The sequence below is a fragment of the Anoplophora glabripennis genome, unplaced genomic scaffold (genome assembly GCF_000390285.2).
Source record: "Anoplophora glabripennis isolate ALB-LARVAE unplaced genomic scaffold, Agla_2.0 scaffold104, whole genome shotgun sequence".
Taxonomy (NCBI): domain Eukaryota; kingdom Metazoa; phylum Arthropoda; class Insecta; order Coleoptera; family Cerambycidae; genus Anoplophora; species Anoplophora glabripennis.
Window position 1 is genome coordinate 85,593 of NW_019416210.1, and position 20,824 is coordinate 106,416.

The 20,824-nt window shown below is 31.5% G+C and overlaps 1 protein-coding gene across 1 annotated transcript; it reads left to right on the forward strand.

The window, feature by feature from the left end:
• The first annotated feature begins 2,963 nt into the window (after positions 1–2,963).
• Positions 2,964–15,875, forward strand: LOC108904798 (protein artichoke-like). Its single transcript, XM_023454164.1, has 3 exons — positions 2,964–3,052; positions 5,070–6,605; positions 13,034–15,875. Exons 2-3 carry the CDS (start codon positions 5,106–5,108, stop codon positions 14,576–14,578), a joined length of 3,045 nt encoding a protein of 1,014 aa, XP_023309932.1. The 5' UTR covers positions 2,964–3,052; positions 5,070–5,105; the 3' UTR covers positions 14,579–15,875.
• Positions 15,876–20,824: the final 4,949 nt, after the last annotated feature.

Here is a 20,824-nt window from a genome sequence, read left to right on the forward strand (position 1 = left end):
GAGTACACCTTCATAATTTTATTTTGTTCTGCTCTCAGTATTTTATGCATGTGTCCGATCTAAGCCAGAATAACGCTCGTTGGTTTGGGTTATCATGTACAATATTCATAAAAATTTTATAGCTTCAGCGCAAAAACAGTTTTTAATATTCCTTGATAAGGCTTGAAAGCATATATGCTGCATGTGGGAATTTCTAGTTAATATTAGTATGTATTTTTTTTTTAATTTTTATATAGATCTTTAATGCTTTGAAAAAATAAAAAAAATTGTCAGCAATTATTTTCAGGTGACATTTTATTTCAAAACCGAAGCATCTATCAATACAAACGTAACATTTTTACACAGTATTTACTCATTGTACCACTAGTTTTGCCAAAGTGCAGCAAAAAAACTTGTGAATGCCAATAATATTTAAAAGAAATAAATATATTGTAAAATTGATTTTTAAATATTTTTTTTACATTAACATAAAGTTATGTTGCATATTACTAAACGTATTGTTATCGCTTATAAAGAATCAAATATATTTTTCCTAACAGCATTTTTATCGAAATAATTTTTCTCCCTACCTACTTTTATGACAGATACAGAAAAGTGCCTATAGATGTTCCTGTGCCATTTCTAAGAAAAAGAAGATCTTCCAGCCTTTTTTAATTCAAGCCATTAACGCTCAAAATCAAATTTTCGAAGAGATATCTTTGAACCACGGGCACCATTGCATTGCACCCCTCAAATCAAACCTACTAGACTTTATACTTTCGGGGTTCGGGAAGCCTTTTCAGATGGTGCCCACAAAATTTTGAAAAACAATCATTCAGACCACGAAAACATACTTCCAATTTTTTCCTATTTTCAATCTATAACGTGTTTTGAAGACTATATCGCTAAGATACGTACCTAAAACCAATAGGAACGGTGCATAAAATCTCCCAACTTAAGGAATCCTGATATGTACATCAATTTAGTCATTTGATGAGCCAAAATGATAACATCGAATTTTATACGACGGTTTTGCTCCAGTACCTATGATAGACAATTTAAATGTCCCTATAAGATTTAAGTAAGGAGACCGCTGGCCTTCAATCCACCGGACTTTTAGAATTTTAGTACCATAGGGCAAGTTGACGTAATATTTATCGATTTCCAAAAAGCCTTCGGTCATATAAATCTTACTGGCAAAGTTACAAGGATTTAATTTTTCATATTCGTTAATCAGGCTTTTACAATCATGTTTAGCAAATAGACAACCTGTGGTCAGGTTTCAAAACTTTTCCTCTCAAGCATTTTTTCCATCTTCATGGGTGCCCTAAGGCTCTAATTTGGCCGCTTTTGTTCTTGCTATTTATTAATGATCTTCCGATATTTTTTCATGTGAGAAACTGATGTTCGCAGATGATGTTAAATTATTCTCCGTAATAAATTCCCTTACAGACTGAGTCCGTCTACAGCTCTGATGAATCGTATGTCGCCATGGTGTGAATTAAATTGTTTATCTCTTAACAACTTCAAATGTAAGGTAATGTTCTTCACTCGTAAAACTAACTATGATTATGACATTGATGGATACATCCTTAGCCATGTTGAATTGTTTAAGGATTAGACATAACTTTTGACAGTAGACTCACTTTCATCGATCACATTAATAATGTTGTGTCGAGTACGTCCCGTACTTATGGTTTAATTTACCGCAATTGTAGAGATTTTACAGATATCCGTACATTTAAAATCTTATTTTATTCCCCCGTAAGATCTAAAATGGAGTATGTTCCATAATATGGTATCTAATATACAACTAGATCTCTTGGATATCGTTATGAGCTAGAATCAATGAAAACGCGTCGTAATATTTCACTCATGCGATATTTATGTAATCTTCTTAACATAATTAATTGCTCTATTCTATTAAGCAAAATTGCCTGTGCCTTATTCTCTCGATATGGAAAAAAGGGGAAGTCGAAAGACAATGTGTGCGTTCGGAAGTTTCGGAATGAATGGTATTCGGAGTATAAGTGGTTGTGCGGAAGTATTATTTAAAAAAACTTTTCTGTATGACGTGTCTAATTGTGGGTGTAAAGTCGAACGTGTGGAATAAGAAGGGATTTAACAATTTAGGGACCGTCACGCGAGGCTGTCGTCACCACAAAGCTTCTTGGAACACACATGTACAGGGTGCGTTAATGTTCGCAATCCACGAGCCGAACTAATATTTCTATTTTTTTAAAAATCTAAATGAAAATCCTTCTCACGAACGTCAGTTTTTCGGTAATATTGCAAATGCAACTAAATACAAAATTTTGTAACTGAATACATGTACATATATATTAGTATACTTATATTAAATGGCAAGTTAGTCTTTTTAAAATTTAACTCAAGGTCTTCCTTCCAAAAATTAAGTTATAGTTGCTGCGTTCGCTATGTATTTAATACAAATTAAATAACAAGTTTATTTAGGATTTGTGCTCTATCTAAAGTTTTGACAAAAATACAAATATTTGATCGCTAGTGTCCGTGAAACTTACGTGAGATATAAAGGAAACTTGCAGCTTTTTCTATAGGCAACCAGAAATATATCTAGGAATATATTTCGGCATCATAATTATCGGTCAGAAGTAAACAATGCTGTGTTGTCAGATATTGAAAACATTCCTTAATATATCAGTATGAAAAACTTGTATAATTATTGAATACTTAAATAAGATTACAGAAATTAGAAGATTTAGAAAAAAATATGGAGAAGTCATCAATTATTATTCACTCTTTAGTTTTCAAATTCTATCTTATGACTGTTACACTGGTATCAATACAAATCGTTGACTAACATTGTTTTAATTATAGAATATTTAAACAATGCTAATAACTAACGTTTTACTTTAACGAAGTCTACACTCAATAATTTTAAATAGAAAAAAAATATATCAAAGTCTACTCGAACAATTATCTAGGACATCTGGCAACAGTGAATATTAACAGTAAACAAAACAGCAGACGTAATTTCCTAAAACTGTGACGACTTGTACAGCCCAGTTCTATTTAGAACAGTTTTCTGACACAAGTAAGTACAAATTGTTTCCTTATAACGAGCGTTCAAATAAAAACGTGGTCAAGTTGGTTCTGAAAATTTGGACGTAGGGCGTAGCGTATAGCAAATGAACTTAAACGTCATCTGTCAAAGCACTATATCGCCGCTATCAATTTGAATATTTTCGTTTTAAAAAGCGTTTAAAATGGTGTTTTCTCAAGAACAAAAAGTGTTTATCATAGAGTCCTACTTTAGAAATGGACGCAAGATTGATGGAATATGGAAGTATTCTATTGAGGAATGTTTCATAGAATTTCAAAATTAATTTCCCGGCGTTGTTGAGTACAAAATTTTTCAAAGTGCAGTTCAGCGTTGTGTTAATTTTTTCGTGAAACGGGCAGTGTAACAAGAAAAGAAGGAAGCGGCCGACCTAAAAATCGGACTGAAGAATTAAAAGAAAATGTCCAACAAATAATGGAAAATGCGCCAAGAACTTCTGTACGTGTTTTATCACAAATGGTGGGAGTATCAGTCGGTACCTGCCACACAGTGTTAAAAAAAGATTTGCGTTTGCTCTCCTATCGTTTAACTTGTCAGCAAGAACTTCATGAAGTTGATTTTCCGCGACGGGCTGTATTTTGTGAATGGTTTTTAAACAACTACGGTGAACTTCATAATATCACCTTTTTTTCTGATGAAGCCTGGTTTCATTTAAGTGGTTACGTAAACTCACAGAATATGAGAATGTGGTCTTCTGAAAAACCTTTATTCTATAAAATAAAGTTATATTAGTCATTAACGTTATTGAAACTGACAGCTGCTATACAGCTCGTTGAGAAATGAGGTTAAGTTGGTCGCTATAAGCTACTCCCTACGTCCAATGTGTCAGAGCCAACTTCGACCACGTTTTTATTTGAACGCTCGTTATATCTCTAATTTTTCTGATGGGTATAGTTCTCACAATCAGAGAAATAAGTAATCAACATTATTCTTCTGAGGTATAGTTGAATTATTTGTGCATTCGGGAAAACAGTAGAAGAATAAAAATTAAACTTGTATGTGAAATTTATCTTAGAAAACAGGAAATAACTTCTTATTTGAAAGAAATAAAACCAAGAAAATTGAACATAGAAGTTAGGAACGGTAAGTTAAGTTTAACAACTTAAAAGCTGACAGTTTCCGAAAATTTTGTGGAACTATTTTATTTAAACTTATAGCTCAGTAAGTACCTATATGACGGTTTTTACTCGTAGGTCCGAATTCTTGACACGCACCGATTGACGTGAAATTTTAACAGTAAGTAGAAAATTGCTCAAGAAACAAAAGTTACATAGTGTCGATGTGTGCTTTCCCCCTGGGGGTGACAATGAAGGCACCCATTTTAATCGCAGAAATCAATAGATGGATGAATTCTAAGCAAAAAATGCTCTATAACGTTTTTTCCAAAAATTAATATTTTTCGCGTTATTTGCGATTGAAAATGATTTTTCATCTAAAAAGTGCATGTTTCAACAATTATTGATAAATAACTCGAAAACCTTGCGTTTTATCGAAAAACCCATATAAAGCAAAAATAAAGCTTTTGAAATAAGGATTCGATTCATTTTTTGTTGATTACCGTAGATGTAATAAAAATCGAACCTTTCACCGTAAAATAATGGCGAAAGAACTAATTTTTCGAAGAAAATGAATAGGTATAACCTTTTTTAAAGTGCTTGGAAAGACCTTTAAAATGCCTTTTGAAAAAAATTCGTAGCTCCAAAACTCGCGGAGTTACGATGAAAATAAAATGGTCATCTTATTTTTTCGGAGAAAAAAATCAACAATAAAATCTATGGCTGAACCATAAAAATAGAAACTAAGCGTAATCCATATACAGTTAGTTGACTTTATTTAGGTACTAATCATAGGCTTTGCAAGTTTGACCGGTTTAGAATGCCGAAATTTAAAAAAAGTTGGAAATAATGAAAAAAATTTTTTATTTTTTAAAAAAAATCCTTTTTTTCTAAATAAACCTCACAAGATATTTATTGATATATTAATTTTTCAGGAATTGGATAATACGTTTGAGAAAACTTTGTTAGCAATGACAGAACCCGTAACATTTAAAAATGTTAAAATAAAAGGAATTATGTCACTAATGCCGGTGAGGAGAACTTTCCGATTTGATGCGCCAATATTTGAGGAGTTTATCGAATCGTCCAGTAACTTGCACGAAAGCTTACCCAAGAAAGACGAATACGATGTGATACAAATTCAAGACCAAAATCTGCCAATACTCCACGAGAACAGTTTAAGTGGTATTCATCTTAGAAGACTAGAAATCATTTCTTGCAATTTGAAGGAAATAGAAGCAAATGCCTTTAACAATGCAAAAATCAAACTCATCAGTTTAGAAAATAATGCTTTAGAAGAAATTAGAAATAGTATGTTTAACAACTTAAAGGTTGACTTTTTGAGTTTGAAGAAAAATAATATTCAGAAGATAGAAGAAGCAGCATTTCAGAACTTGCCACTACAAAAACTTGATTTATCCCATAATAAATTAAAGGAAATTGAAGCGGACCAGTTTAAAGGTGCATCCATTGTTAGACTGGATTTACATGACAACATGATAAGTCATATTGAACCGGAATTGTTCACAACATTGAACAGTATTAAAGAACTATCTCTGAAAAACAATGATTTCAGAGCAATCGATAGAATTTTTAATAGCATACCTACTCTCAGTGATATCGATTTGGAAGGAAACAATTTGACTGATCTACCAAGAAATATGTTTAATAACTCACTTAATCTTGGATGGGTCCGTTTAAGGAATAATAAATTGACGAATATCAGAAAGGGTATTTTCAATGTCTTACCACAACTCGAACTGATTGATTTGAGAGATAACCAAATAGAAACCATACAGGAAGGTGCTTTTGAAAACCTACCCAAACTAAAGTATTTATTTTTATCCAACAATAAATTAAAAGAAGTCAAAGCCGGTGTATTTAATAATATAACCGCGGGTGATGTAGATTTGAGAGACAATAAAATAATACGCATAGAAGATCTAGCATTCAAAAATTCTAAAATACACTATTTAAAACTTGAACGTAATAGTTTAAATGAACTGCAAGGTAAAATGTTTAAAGACGCGTCTATTGGCTTCTTGCACTTAGCCCACAATAATATAGGAATTATAGACACAGAAGTGTTCAATATTATGAAATCTATCTCACTAATTTTTTTGGAAGGAAACAATTTAACAGAGATTAATAAAGGTATGTTCGACAATCCTTCTATCACGGGATTGTTTCTTAGAAACAACAAGATAAATAAAATTGAGGTAGATGCTTTTGCGAATTTAAGATCTCTAGGTTTCCTTATTCTAGAAAATAATGATATTTCTGAAATAGACGACAAAGTTTTTGAAAATCTTAAGTCATTGTTTAATTTGAACTTGGGTGGTAATAAAATCCAAGAATTGGGTAGTAAGGTATTTGAGCACTTGGTAAAATTACAGGAGTTCGCTATTGGTGACAACCATACTTATAATTTTAAATATGACATGTTAAAACGTCAAGAAAGTACTAAAGAATAAAAAAAAATAAAATTCCATAAAATGTATATTGATATTTCATTGATGATATTGAAAAATGTATTTTCATTTTTACCTGTAGATATAGATAAATATTCTGACAGATGTAACATGTTTACACAGTATACTTACTCATTGTACCTATTAGTTTTGCTAAAATCCATCAAAAAAAACTTATGAATGCCAATAATTAAGATTAATACATACGTTGTTAAATTGATATTTAAACATTTTTTTACATTAACATAAAATTATGTATTATTACTGTAAAATGAATTTAAATGTATTGTTATCCTAACAGCATTTTTATTAAACTAATTTTTCTCCCTACTTTTATGACAGTAAGTAAGTAAGTAAGTAAGTAAGTAAGTAAGTAAGTAAGTAAGTAAGTAAGTAAGTAAGGAAGGAAGGAAGGAAAGAAGGAAGGAAGGAAGGAAGGAAGGGAGCAAGCCAGCAAGCAAGCAAGCAAGCAAATAATAATAATAATACTAGTACTAGTACTAGTTTGATTACATAACAATCTTTTGGAATATACTAATTTTTCCACAAATAAGAAAAGTATTGTTTCTCAATATACAGCAATTAATTATATGAGTACATACGGATCAATAAATGGACTACAGTATTTTAACATGGTGCGAGATATATGTATTATCAACACCAAATGCATCCGTTTTGATACTATTAAGAATGGTATGAATGTCATCAACATTAGCTAGAACAAATTTGAAGGAAAAAATTAATATCACGTCTATTATTGTCATAAAAATGAATTTGGTCATCACAATTATTATCTAGATATTCCGCAAAAATGAAGCAAAAGAAAGTCATTAATTATGCCATATATGTATAACAAATGGCATTAGATTTTATTCAATATAATACCAACCATAGATCTAATATTAGTATACTATTAAATCTATGATACCAACATATTTGTTTTTTTAATACGGCAAATACAATAGTATATTACGTAATAAGTGTTGTAAAAAGCATTTTACGCACGAGTGGAAAAGTTACGCACGACGCCGCGTAGCGGCGAGTGCGTAATTCTATGAGTGCGTAATTGCATTACACCACGTATTACGTACTATACTTTACCTACGATCACAACTTTAAATACTCAAAAACACATCGTCTCTGATCAATGCAAGATTCCTATTACGTTGTACGGTAAAAAAATCGCACAGCTTGGTAAAAAAATTGTACAGTTTTCCTAGCAACCTCTTAGCAACGGTCAATACAAACAGTATTGTATTGACCGTTGCTAGGCGATCGCTAGGAAAACTGTGCGATTTTTTTACCGTACGTAATGGGAATCTTACATTGATCGCAGACGGTGTGTTTTTAAGTATTTACAGTAGTGGTCGTAGGTAAAATACTTTTTGCGGTAAGTACCACAAGCTTCAGAGCCTTCATGATTACAGACCAGGTGATGTCCGGTAATTTTGTTTGTAACAGTAATTTTATTTCCTTCAAGTTGGCATTTAAATTTCGGTAAAATTAAAAATGATAAAAAAAATAAGATCAAGATTACATTAAAATACAACATTCTGTTTCACCGGCTGGTGATTGGTGTAATTTTTCACGAGATTCTATTCAACCTATCAGCGATCACATTAACTCAAGCGTAGACCTAACAGTTTGTCATTGTTCATTGTAAACGTAACATTAATATTGGTGGTGCTTTGGGGATTTTTAGTTGATAGTGCCAGCCGTTCAATGTCGGTTGCTAAGCTCGGCGGTCACATATGGCTTGTAAACATTTATGAAGGCTCTGTATATATTTTTGGAAAGCATGAAATATCTTTTTTAACTGAGCCATGGTTAAAAATGTAACATTGATCTGTAAATAAGAAACTTTAGAATAATTCAAAAATTAAGTATTGTACTGGATTCCATGTAAAAATTCTATCAGAAAAAGTAAACAACTACAGGGGTCACCGAAAATTTTTATTTTTTTTTGGCTATATCTGCAAAACATTGAAAATCTGTTTTTATTCAAGAATTCTCACGAAAGTGACCAACTTTCACGAAAATTCAAACTTTCTATCTTAATTGACTGAATAATTTTAAAGATGAGAAAACAAAGTATTTAATAGTACCTAAGTTAATAAGGTGTATCTTTTACAAAAAAAGTAAATTTACCAAAAGCAATTTATTACTTATCATTATTTCCTGTGATACATTTTTAAAATCAATTTAACATTTAATAATTTAATGTTTTGGGAGTCGTCTGAACATCACAGATTATGTCACGGATTTATGTAGGTCGACGATGTATCCCACGTCATAGCCCCACGTTGGGCGCCATGTCACGGATTTTACTCGGTCTGGTTAGCTCTCGATAGAGCTGACCTACCAGCTTATTCAGAGGGTCATAAACCCTCAGAAATGGTCCGGAATGGTTCCCAGATATACAAATGCATGTTTTAGAGGTACCTCAATCGGAATGGATAAAGTGCTTAGAAAATTAGTTCAAGCGCATGCAAATAAAGTGTATTGAACTTCATGGAGAATATTTTGAAAAACAATAAAGCCATATATGATGATTAATTTCTTTATTGTTCCCTATTCCCGAAATGTAAAAGGCAACCCTCGTATATACAAATTTAAATTCGTTATCTTATCACTTTTATTTTTTATCTAAATCCTGTTCAGCACATTTATTACAAAAATTACTAGTTGAATAAGTGATCAGTTTAGTTATAAATTTATGAAATGTTGAATGTCATATCTATCCATTGAATTACAGCAGTTTAGTAAGTAACAATTTCCAAACTTTTTACTTATAAAAAAGTATATATTCTAAATATCTTGTGAAATTATAATTTAACCACGTAGGTACTGATATAATAGAGGAAAAATAAATAAAACTATGAAAAAAATAACAATGTAGGGTGTTCTCTTTTATAAATGAACATAAACAAAATGAAATTAAGTTTAAATATTTCTTTCTCTTTCGGATTTTTTCAAAATAACAGATCTAAGTCTGCTACAATTTATATGATGATTTTAGTTTATTTTAATTATTTTAATATATTACTTCTTATTCCTTTAATTTCATTTGAATCTAGAAAAAGGACAGTTTTCACCTTTCCAGAAACAATTTACATTTTTTCTTCCTCAATCTTTAATAATAAAAAAATATTGGCCTAAAAAAATTGTAGCTGCATTTGCAGTTTTTAGAAAGTTATAATTTCCATATGTGACCCTTCTTGAGAGTTTAATAAAAAAAATGTTTGAATTTTTATTCTATATAAAAGTATTAAGCTATAATTCATGTAATATAAGATTTCAATGTATCGGGTGTCCCAAAATTTACGCAAGATTTGAATTTTCTGCCATTTGTGCGGTAAAGTGTTGCCAACAAATAAAAAAAAGACAGCTTGACAGCAGCAGACAGTTCAGGGCCATTAAAAATGAAGCAATACACGAAAGAACAACGCGGTTTCATTGTTAAGCGATATTTTAAATCATAATTAAGGTTTGGCATATACAGTTTGTAGTTTTCGTAAAAAATATGGTCTGAATAGTCATTTAACTTCGTCAACTGTAAAGAGATAAATTGAAAAATTCATCTGGGAGATTGGATCAATTAGTGATCTTAAACTATCTGGCCTTCCTTCAATAAGTCGTTCAACAAAAATCATCGAAGCAGTTCGTGAGTGTTGCTGAGAGTCCAGGAACATCAATAGACCCTTTTAGTGTGACGTCTTATATTTAGGCAACCCGCAACAAATTGTCTAGTTGAAATTGTACAGATCGAATGTGACCCTTGTGTACTATTTACATAGATACTATAGAAATGAACAACTTCGAATTAATTTATTTTTACAAGGACTTACAAGTATTTAAGAACAACCAACACGTGTTTGGTAAAATAGATACACTAATGTGCTTAAAATTTACAAAAAACGATATTCCTAAATTTAAATAAAATACAAATTTAACATTAGCCGTGTTATTCCTAATGCGCATGCTCGGAAAGAATAGCCTCATACGTAGGTGAGATTTTGTTAATATGTGATCGCTGTCATCATTAGCGTATTTTCTATTCTTTTGTTTAATCTTGGCATTTTCTCGTTCTGCCAAGTATTTTTTATTATTTTTCTTGGTGCTCTGCTGAAGTATTTTTGTAAGGGGTTGAAATAATTAACACCTGACATTTTCGGCAAAATACACTCGCGTTAAACAGCTCATCTTTTTAAAAATGCATTGCAATACATTTATTTTTTCTCATAAATCCTTAACTTTTCGAAAAAACGAAGATATCAAATAGTAAATGAATGGGGCTTTTTTAACATATTTTTTTAAAATAAATTTTATCGAACAAAAAATTATAAGATAAAGTGTCATAGGGTTGAGTATTTCAACCCCATGCTTCAGGGTTGAAAAAATTTCAAAAAATTTAGTTTTTTTATTTCTTTACCTTGATATACAGGGTGGGCCATTAGTGTGAGAAAGTAAAATAACTCCCTTGTTACTCATAATACAGAAAAAAAGTTACACTACAAAATTAATTTGATACATACAGGGCGATGGGTAAAAATGGGACAAGCCAAATATTACATTTTTTAAACGGAACACTGTATATTTTTAAACGTATGGATTTCCGAGAAAATTCTATATATGTCAATATAAACAGTTTGCCATTTTAGTGCGGGGTTGCTAAGTTATATAGAAAATTCTTCGAATTTTGGAAAAAACATGGCCTCGAAGAAATTGTATTAACTTTCAACTACTAACACTTGGAACAAAAATATTTGACAGAGTTATACGGAAATGTTAAGCAAAGACTCCTATATTAGCTAATATTGATATTTTATACAGGGCATTTTTTATAATACTTTCATTTTCAGAAAGTTGAAACTTAATTTTCTAAAATTTTTCAAATGGAACACCCTGATGTATTTTATTGTTCTATTGTTCTATTTTATTCACATATCGGTCCACTTCAACTTTTATTGAACATGTTCTATATCCAAAATTGTTAGTTTTTAAGATATAGCAATATTTCTGAAAAAACTTAATTTTTAATAGTTTATAGAATACTACAAATAAATATTAACTAATAAAATTAACTCAAAATGGAATGATAAATTATGAACTGACAAGTTGTTTCAATGTGACAGTTTTTTCCAAAGCCATTTCGTGCGACCGAAAATAGTAAAAATTAGGTTTTTCCAGAAATGTTGCTATATCTTAAAAACTAAAAACTTTACGTGTAGAACATACTTAATAAAAGTTGATGTGGACCGATATGTGAATAAAATAGAACAATAAAATATAGGGTGTTCCATTTGAAAATTTTTAGAAAATCAAGTTTGAACTTTCTTAAAATGATCGTATTAGAAAAAATGCCCTGTATAAAATATCGATATTAGCTAATATAGGAGTCTTTGCCCAACATTTGCCTATAACTCTGCCAAATATTTTTGCCCCAAGTTTTAGTAGTTAAAGTTAATACAACTTCTTGGAGGTCGTGTTTTTTCCAAAATTCAAAGAATTTTCTACTTAACTTGGCAATCCCGCACTAAAATGTTAAACTGTTTATATTGTCGTATACAGGGTCGGAAAGTCCCCATGGTTCATCGGCCGTTACGTGACAGCGATAAAGTAAGTCATAGAAATCCGTGCGATAGAGAAAGATGGCTATAATGAAAGCGTCTAATAGTCACCGCCCATTTCGCCCTTCCACAAATAAGAAGTGGATCTTATTTGTGGAAGGGCGAAATGGGCGGTGACTATTAGACGCCTTCATTATAGCCATCTTTCTCTATCGCACGGATTTGTATAGCTTTCTTTATCGCTCTCACGTAACGGCCGATGAACCATGGGGACTTTCCGACCCTGTATAGAATCTTCTCAGAAATCCATATGTTTAAAAATATACAGGGTGTTCCATTTAAAAAATGTAATATTTGGCGTGTCCCGTTTTTACTCATCGCCCTGTGTGTTTCAAATTAATTTTGTCCTTTAGGTTTTTTGATTCTGTACAACTTTTATATGAACTTTTTTTCTGTATTATGAATAACAAGGGAGTTATTTTACTTTCTCACACTAATGACCCACCCTGTATATGGGGAGTTTTTTCATAAAATTTTATTCCAAAGACATTTACATTTTTTCGGTGTTATTTAGACACACTATACGTTACGTATACGTTATGAACCAATAAAAGATTTACAATTTTTTATTAAAAACCTTTATTTTCTATCAAGATTACTTCTTGCGTGAATTTTGGGACAGCCTCTACATTAGAAAAATTGTTTTTAAAAACGTACACCTATAAATCGGGACACCCAGTGACCATATTGCACAACATGGAAAATGTTTTCAGTTTCCATTTAGATTGATATATCAAAGAAACATTTATATGTATATCATGATTTATGAACAGAAAATGCAAAACTTAATTCTTTCAGGTTAATACATCTGAGCACAGTTACATTATCGGTAACTCATTCGTCCGAAAAATGGCAGAGGCGAATACATTCGAGGAGGTAAAAGTCGAGGGACTCCTGAGCGTGAAGTTGATACAGAATGGTTGGGGAGGCTGTGAATTTGACGTGCCGGTATTTGAAGAAACGATTACATCCTCCAATAAATTACGAGAGAATTTACCAGAGAGAGACGATTACGATGCAGTAAGAATTAAAGACCAAACCGTACCAATTCTTTGCGAAAACAGCCTGAGTGACATTAATTTAAAATCACTCAAAATAGATTCTTGTCAATTGAAAGATATTGAAACAAACACATTCAACAATTCGGCAGTGGAAACGATCATCTTAGAAAATAATTTACTAGAAGAAATTAAGAATGGCATGTTTAATAACTTAAAAGTAAACATTTTGAATTTAAATAAAAATGAGATACGAAATATAGAGAATGGGGCATTCCAAAACTCGCCATTGGAATTGCTTGTTCTATCCAGTAACAAGTTGGAAGAAATTAAAACAGATTATTTTGAAAATACATCTATAACATCACTTGATTTAGCTGATAATATTATAAGCCGCGTTGATCCAGAGTCGTTCAGAGTAATAAGCAATTTAAAAAATGTATCACTGAAAAATAACAACGTAGAAGAAATTGAAGGTATGTTTAACGATTTACCTACCATTAACGACATAAACTTGGAAGGGAACAAGTTGGTCGACCTACCAACAAATGTATTTGATAACTCGCTTAACCTTGGATGGATACGTATAAAGGGCAATAAATTAACAGAGATCAAAAAAGGCGTTTTTGATAACTTACCATCAGTCGAGCTGATTGATTTATCAGACAATCAGATAACAGACATAGAAGAAGGTGCTTTCGAAAACCTGTCCCAATTGAAGTATTTATATTTGTCAAATAATAACCTCAACAAAATTAAAGCAGGAATATTCAACAGCATAGAGTCTTTGCATAGTTTATATCTGGACAATAATAACATACAAAATATAGAAGAAGCCGTATTTGGAAACACACACATCTATGAACTATTTCTGGGCAATAACAACTTGAAAGAGCTCCGAAATAAAATATTTCAGAGTACATCAATCGACAGTCTACACCTGAACAAAAACAACCTAGAAACAATAGAACCAGAGGTGTTTGAGGAAATGAAATACATCGGTTTCATTTTCTTGTCGGACAACAATTTAACGGAAATCAAAAGCGAGGTATTCCGCAACATACCAATCTCAGCACTGTCATTCAAGAACAACAAAATAAGTAAAATAGAAGTGGGCGCTTTCGAAGACACAACCACAACCTACCTTGATTTAAGCAATAATGAAATTGAAGAAATCGACGATGAAGTTTTTGAAAACCTTAAATCCCTTAGACACTTAAACTTAATCGGTAACGGAATCAAAGAATTAGGTAGCAACATTTTAGAGGACCTGACGGATTTGGAAGAGCTAATTATTGGCGATCAGTCGAGTGCTACTAATGGCGAGGCTGCAGCTGCCGAATAGGGAAATTAGCGATATACAAAGCGTTCCAGAAATAAGTTCCAAAGTTTTAATCATGCATTCAACTCATCAAAAGCAACAACTTTGGTCTAATATACTTTTTTAATAATAACTAACAGTAGCACTAGTACGAAATGTTACTTAGATATTTTTTTAATCCACAGGCAGCTCGTTAGCATTATTTTAATGAGTAGAAAACCCGATAAAAATGTGGTTTTGAAAAAATTTATTAGATAAAAGTTGTTGTTTTTGACGTGATTGTAATTCTGTACTTCAGAGCTAACCTGTATTAAGTGCCAAAAATTAAATTTTACAGGAGAGAGATTTAAAGATTTAAATTTTGCTTATCATTCCATAACTTCGAACTCTTACTTCTCCTTGATAAAAAAAATAGTATGATGTGAAGTTATACGTCTATTTTAATATTAGGTATTTTATTGTAATTTAAAGAATAATTTTCTATTCGTATTTTTTTTTCAAAAAAAATGGAGTTAACACTATTTGGCACAAACATGATTTAGGGATTTTATATTATAATATTTACTAATTGTGCGATAATATACGATGAATGTGGATATAATACTAAAGTAAACCAACATGATCTTGATATGTGTGGAGTTAATACTCCGAAGTCAAACTAATAGAATATTAACTCCACATACACCAGTTTGGTTCGGACTAAATTGATGTAACAAGGAACTTAATACTGTGGAAATGATACATGGTTAATATTAAATACACATACGATCGTCTAGCTTGGAGACAGGTTGGGACTTATTATTATTTAGCACTGTCTATCTTCGAAAGTATCATAAGTGGGAGTTATTACTGTTTAGCACGTGAAAGAACATAAAAAACAGTGTTGGGCTGTCAAATAATCCCATTTTCGTAAAAAATGGAGTTAATACAGTTTAGCTCTGAGGTACAGAAATAAGTTCATGTATAGATTTTTTTTTAAACAAGCTTTTACTGCCACCATGCATTGTCACCCAAACGAAACATGTATGCAAAATTTCAGCTCAATCAGTTGGGAATAACTGTTTTAAAATTCAGTTGCAAGATTTGACCATACTAACAAAGCAAGTTAAATAAAAGCTTTTAAAGAAGCTTGTAAAATATTGGCACTTATTTCTGAGAGACTCTATATTATTTTAAAAACATTATTAGGATATTTTCTATATTTTAACTAAAAAATACCCAGTAACTATTAACAAATGCCAAAAAAAGTTTCCCAAGTATAGTCTTTCCGATATCAATTGAAGAACCAAGAGGTTGACAGTATGTACCATGTTCGGTCGCTGACGCAGCAACTCCGCATTGAAATATTTTAAAAACTTGTTGCCATATTTATTTAGCCATACCCATGTACATGTATGGTCGAACTAAACGTGAAGGTGGTATATGCCCAGTTGAAGAATGCGAGCGCGGGCAAACGAAATACAAACATAGCTGCATTGGACCACTGGGCAATAAATCTCAGCTATTGACAAGTGGCTGACAAATTGCCCAGCAGTGCAGTGCAGCAATGCGGAATTTGGTGTGATTCAGGTAATTTTAATTTATTATGAGCACCTTCTATTAATCATTGGTATTACAATTGCAAAAGCGAGAAATAATATCCAGGATTTCCTGCCAAAAGGACGTATCCACAAAAAGTGCCATTTTGGGTTTATGAGCTAACTTCGATACCCAATACCATAAATTTGTCGCGACAAAAGGTATCTACCTCACAAATAATAACAATAATATAAATAATTAACAATAATAACAGCGCCACACAATACTTTTCTTGGTCGTATGAACAATTATTATCTCGATTAACCTGGCAGAAGGTTGTATGTACATAGGTTGATACGCCCTTCTGGCAGGACACCCTTGGTATTATTACATGGCATTTTGTAGACCCTTTGAAACTGAACAAAAGGAAATTTACCATCAATATAATAAAATTGGTTGAGGATATAAATAATGAAAATATGTTGTTGGCCAAATGAACATATAATAGGAATTTTCTACACATTATATATAAATTATTATAATTTTTTACCTTTAGCAGAAAACTTTTTTAGGGACGCCTATGACAGTCATTAAATTTTATTGCCAGGCGTTTTTTNTATGCCCAGTTGAAGAATGCGAGCGCGGGCAAACGAAATACAAACATAGCTGCATTGGACCACTGGGCAATAAATCTCAGCTATTGACAAGTGGCTGACAAATTGCCCAGCAGTGCAGTGCAGCAATGCGGAATTTGGTGTGTTTCAGGTAATTTTAATTTATTATGAGCACCTTCTATTAATCATTGGTATTACAATTACAAAAGCGAGAAATAATATCGAGGATTTCCTGCCAAAAGGATGTATCCACAAAAAGTGCCATTTTGGGCTTATGAGCTAACTTCGATACCCAATACCATAAATTTGTCGCGACAAAAGGTATCTACCTCACCAATAATAACAGCGCCACACAATACTTTTCTTGGTCGTATGAACAATTATTATCTCGATTAACCTGGCAGAAGGTGGTATGTACATAGGTTGATACGCCCTTCTGGCAGGAAACCCTCGGTATTATTACATGGCATTTTGTAGACCCTTTGAAACGGAACAAAAGGAAATTTACCATCAATATAATAAAATTGGTTGAGGATATAAATAATGAAAATATGTTGTTGGCCAAATGAATGAATAGGAATTTTCTACACATTATATATAAATTATTATAATTTTTTACCTTTAGCAGAAAACTTTTTTAGGGACGCCTATGACAGTCATTAAATTTTATTGCCAGGCGTTTTTTTACATGTTCAACTGACTTCGGAAAGACTATACATTACATTGAATAAAATGGGCCAATTTATACATATTTGAGGAATTTCTCATATTTTTCAAGGTAATAGGTACATCATTTTTCCAGTTTTTTTTTTTGCATAGAATTTGGTGGAGTATTCTGATTTTCCTGTTATGACAAAAAATATTTTTTAAAGAAAATTTATATACAGGGTGTTTAGTTATAAATCGGCAAACTTTTGCCAATAGATTCTATACAAGGTGTTGAAATTGAAATTATTTTGTTACGAGTTAGACCAACTTACTTCTGCGTATTGGTGAGATATAAAGTGTGACTAGTGGTTACCCTGATGAATGAACTTAGCTATTTACTAAATACTGAGGTTGTAATTCAATGCCATCCGGGGCATATAGCCTGAATAGTTGTTTCCAACAATAGCATTAACTTAACAAGTTCTATTTAATAAATGGAAAACATCATATATAACTTCGAAAGTAGGTAGTTACATGAACCAAATTGATCTGAATTGTATAAAAATTGATCAATACAGTTGTAAACTAATCAAATTGCTCAGCTGTCTAGCTATCTGCAAATGGTAAATGCAATAGAAAATTTAAATTTTCCACTTAAAAATGATTGAAAATCTTAAACAAGTTGTTATTTCTGTTTTATTCATAAATGTTTACAAGTCACATGACCGCCGAACTTAGGCAATCCAACATTGCATGACTGGTAAAGAAAAATCCCTAAATCTTGGCGTCACCAATATTAACGATTCGTTTATAATGAACAATAACAAACCGTTACACCTTCGCTCGAGATAATGCGATCACTGATTGGTTGAATAGAATCTCGTAAAAATAACACCAATCACAGCCGGTGAAACAGAATGTTGTGTTTTAATGTAATCTTGATCTTGCTTTTTTAATTGTACCGAAATTTAATTGCCAACATAAAGGAAATAAAATAACTATTCCAAACAAAATTACTGGTCACATCGTTTGTAATCGCTTATGAAGGTTCTGTAGTAACATATTCATTTTTTGTAAAACGATCCCAAGGGTTTTTTTCTGCTTGTCAGATCCATCATTATGATACCAATATCATTCGTTTTTTCACTATATATTCACCTTGTGCGAAGCAAGGTGTGCTTTCATAGTACCTACAGATTAGTAGGTCACTCTTTGCCAGTAGGTACAAAACAATTCTCTGTGCCAGTAAGCAGCAATGACATTTAAGTTCACATATACATTGCTGGTTATATCTTACTCATATTTCATTTTCGAAAATAAGAGAAACCCTGCCAACTGTGTTCGAATTGACCCTGTACAATTAAAAAAAAATGCTTTTCCTTTGTGGTTAATTTTACTTGAATTCTAGTCAAATACGTGTCAATTTTAAAAGTTTAAAAAATATCAGTATTAATAATGCTTTAGTATCACCTGCTGTTCACTAAATGATGTTATTATATGTATCTTACTAGAAAACTGTAAATAATTGATAATTTTTATAAATATATTGATGTAATAGAAGTAATCTCTTTTGAAGAATTAAATGCATTTTACGTAACTGCAATTTATTAGCCCCAGTCTCATTTATCTAGATTAAGAGATTAAGATAATTTCAAGAAAGTAAATTTATTTATCTACTAAATCAATTACAAATAATTTTTACAATCCATATTTTTGGATAATATTATAAAATTTATCTTTAAAGGGGTTTTCTATAATTTACATTTTCTTCCGGGTGTATACTAAATTTTGACTGAAATATTTGTAATATTTCCAGGTTTCCTAGGTAAACTAAAAAAAAATACTATTTGCGAAAACACAAGCTCTACATCAGTCACCATTTTTCAAACATCATTTCCAAAAAATTTTGCCAGTATCTGCCACGTAATATCTAGAAAAGTATGATTATTTAAAAAATTTGGACATTACAAAAAAGATACTTAAATCTACATATAAAAAGAGATTCTTTTTTAGGAAAAAATAAAATTAGCAAAAATAACGAGTAAAAGTTACAAAAAAATAAATAAATTTTTTGAAAAATTTCAAATTTTGTATTAAATTTTAATAGCGTTAATTGATAGTATAAAAAATCAGCACATATTGATACGGAAATTTAAATTTAGTGAAAATAAATTAAAGCTATTAAAATTTGGTCATTAAACCTTGGGGTTTACACTTTCTTGAAAAATTTATTATTTTTAATTTTGACCAACTGAAATAATGTAATTTTCTTCTAAATTAAAAATTAGCTAATATATACAGGGTGTCCCACCGGGAACTGCGTGAATCGATATCTAGGAAAGTACTTCTCCGAAAAATTTGAAAATTTGGCAACATGGCAATGTCCCTGGGGCGAACACAACTAAAATATCTAGAACCAGCACTTCCGGTTATACCGGAAGCCGATACCAACTTCGTTATTTTAAATGGGACATTACATATTATTGTATTTTCGGATTCTACGTGAAATTTGAGGGTCATTTTAGTAAATATTCCCTATATCTAGGAGTTATAGATTTTGAGATATTAATTTTTAAAGAAAAAATTTGACAGATACAATAAGGGTCCGCAGAGACGCTAGTAACTCTTTTCAGGAGCATGATATCAAGTGGATTTTTGGTACCTGCAAAGAGCATAAGTAACAACCAATTAAACATTTAATACTAGGTGTTTCATTTTTGCTGTTTTGATAACTTCAAACAGCTATAACTTTGTTAACTTAAATGGAACACCCTGTATTTTTTTACTCTGTCGTATGCAGATTGAAATTTCCTTTCGAGCCATATAAGCATTGTTAGGGTTGCCATTACTACTTTTAGAGATATTTGCAATTCTCTATTTTTTGAACAGTTTTTCTCGTATCAGACCTGTTGTCAAATTCGCCATGACCAGAAACACTCCAAAAACAATTGAAATGACTTGACATTTGTCATGTTAGTTGTCAAATTATTGTTGCGTCTGAATAGTTTTTGCCAAAAATTTAAGTAAAAATACCTGGAGATCGTTTAAATTATACTAATGATCCTTTTAATTTATTTATTTATGGAAAACATGACAAAGTAATTTCAACATGTAAACAATTTGCTGCTTTTTTCCATAAATAACAAACAAATTAAAATAATCCTCAGGCAGAATGGCAGAATAACTCGGCGGGAGAGCATTTTAGAGAAAAATGTTCAATACAAAAGTTTGAGGATTTCTCCCTGGCTATCCGATGGTGACCATGACATTGACCTTGAAAATAATTTCAAGGTCAACATTTTTCTTCGAAATGCTCTCCCGCCGAGTTATTCTGCCGATCCTGTAGTTTTGTTAGTTTGACCTTGTGGGGGCCCCAAGGTCAAAAGGGAGGGGTCACTCAAGGTCATATCTGAACGTAAAATTTTCCACTTCATTTCTGGGGTCAAAAGTATAGGGCCCAATTGAAAAATCACATTTGACCTTTAAATGA

Excerpts from the sequence above, each read along its gene's own strand:
- LOC108904798 (XM_023454164.1), top strand. The coding sequence starts at position 5,106 with ATGACAGAACCCGTAACATTTAAAAATGTTAAAATAAAAGGAATTATG. Across the intron at positions 6,606-13,033 it reads GTCAAGAAAGTACTAAAGAA|GTTAATACATCTGAGCACAG; the intron begins TAAAAAAAAATA and ends TAATTCTTTCAG.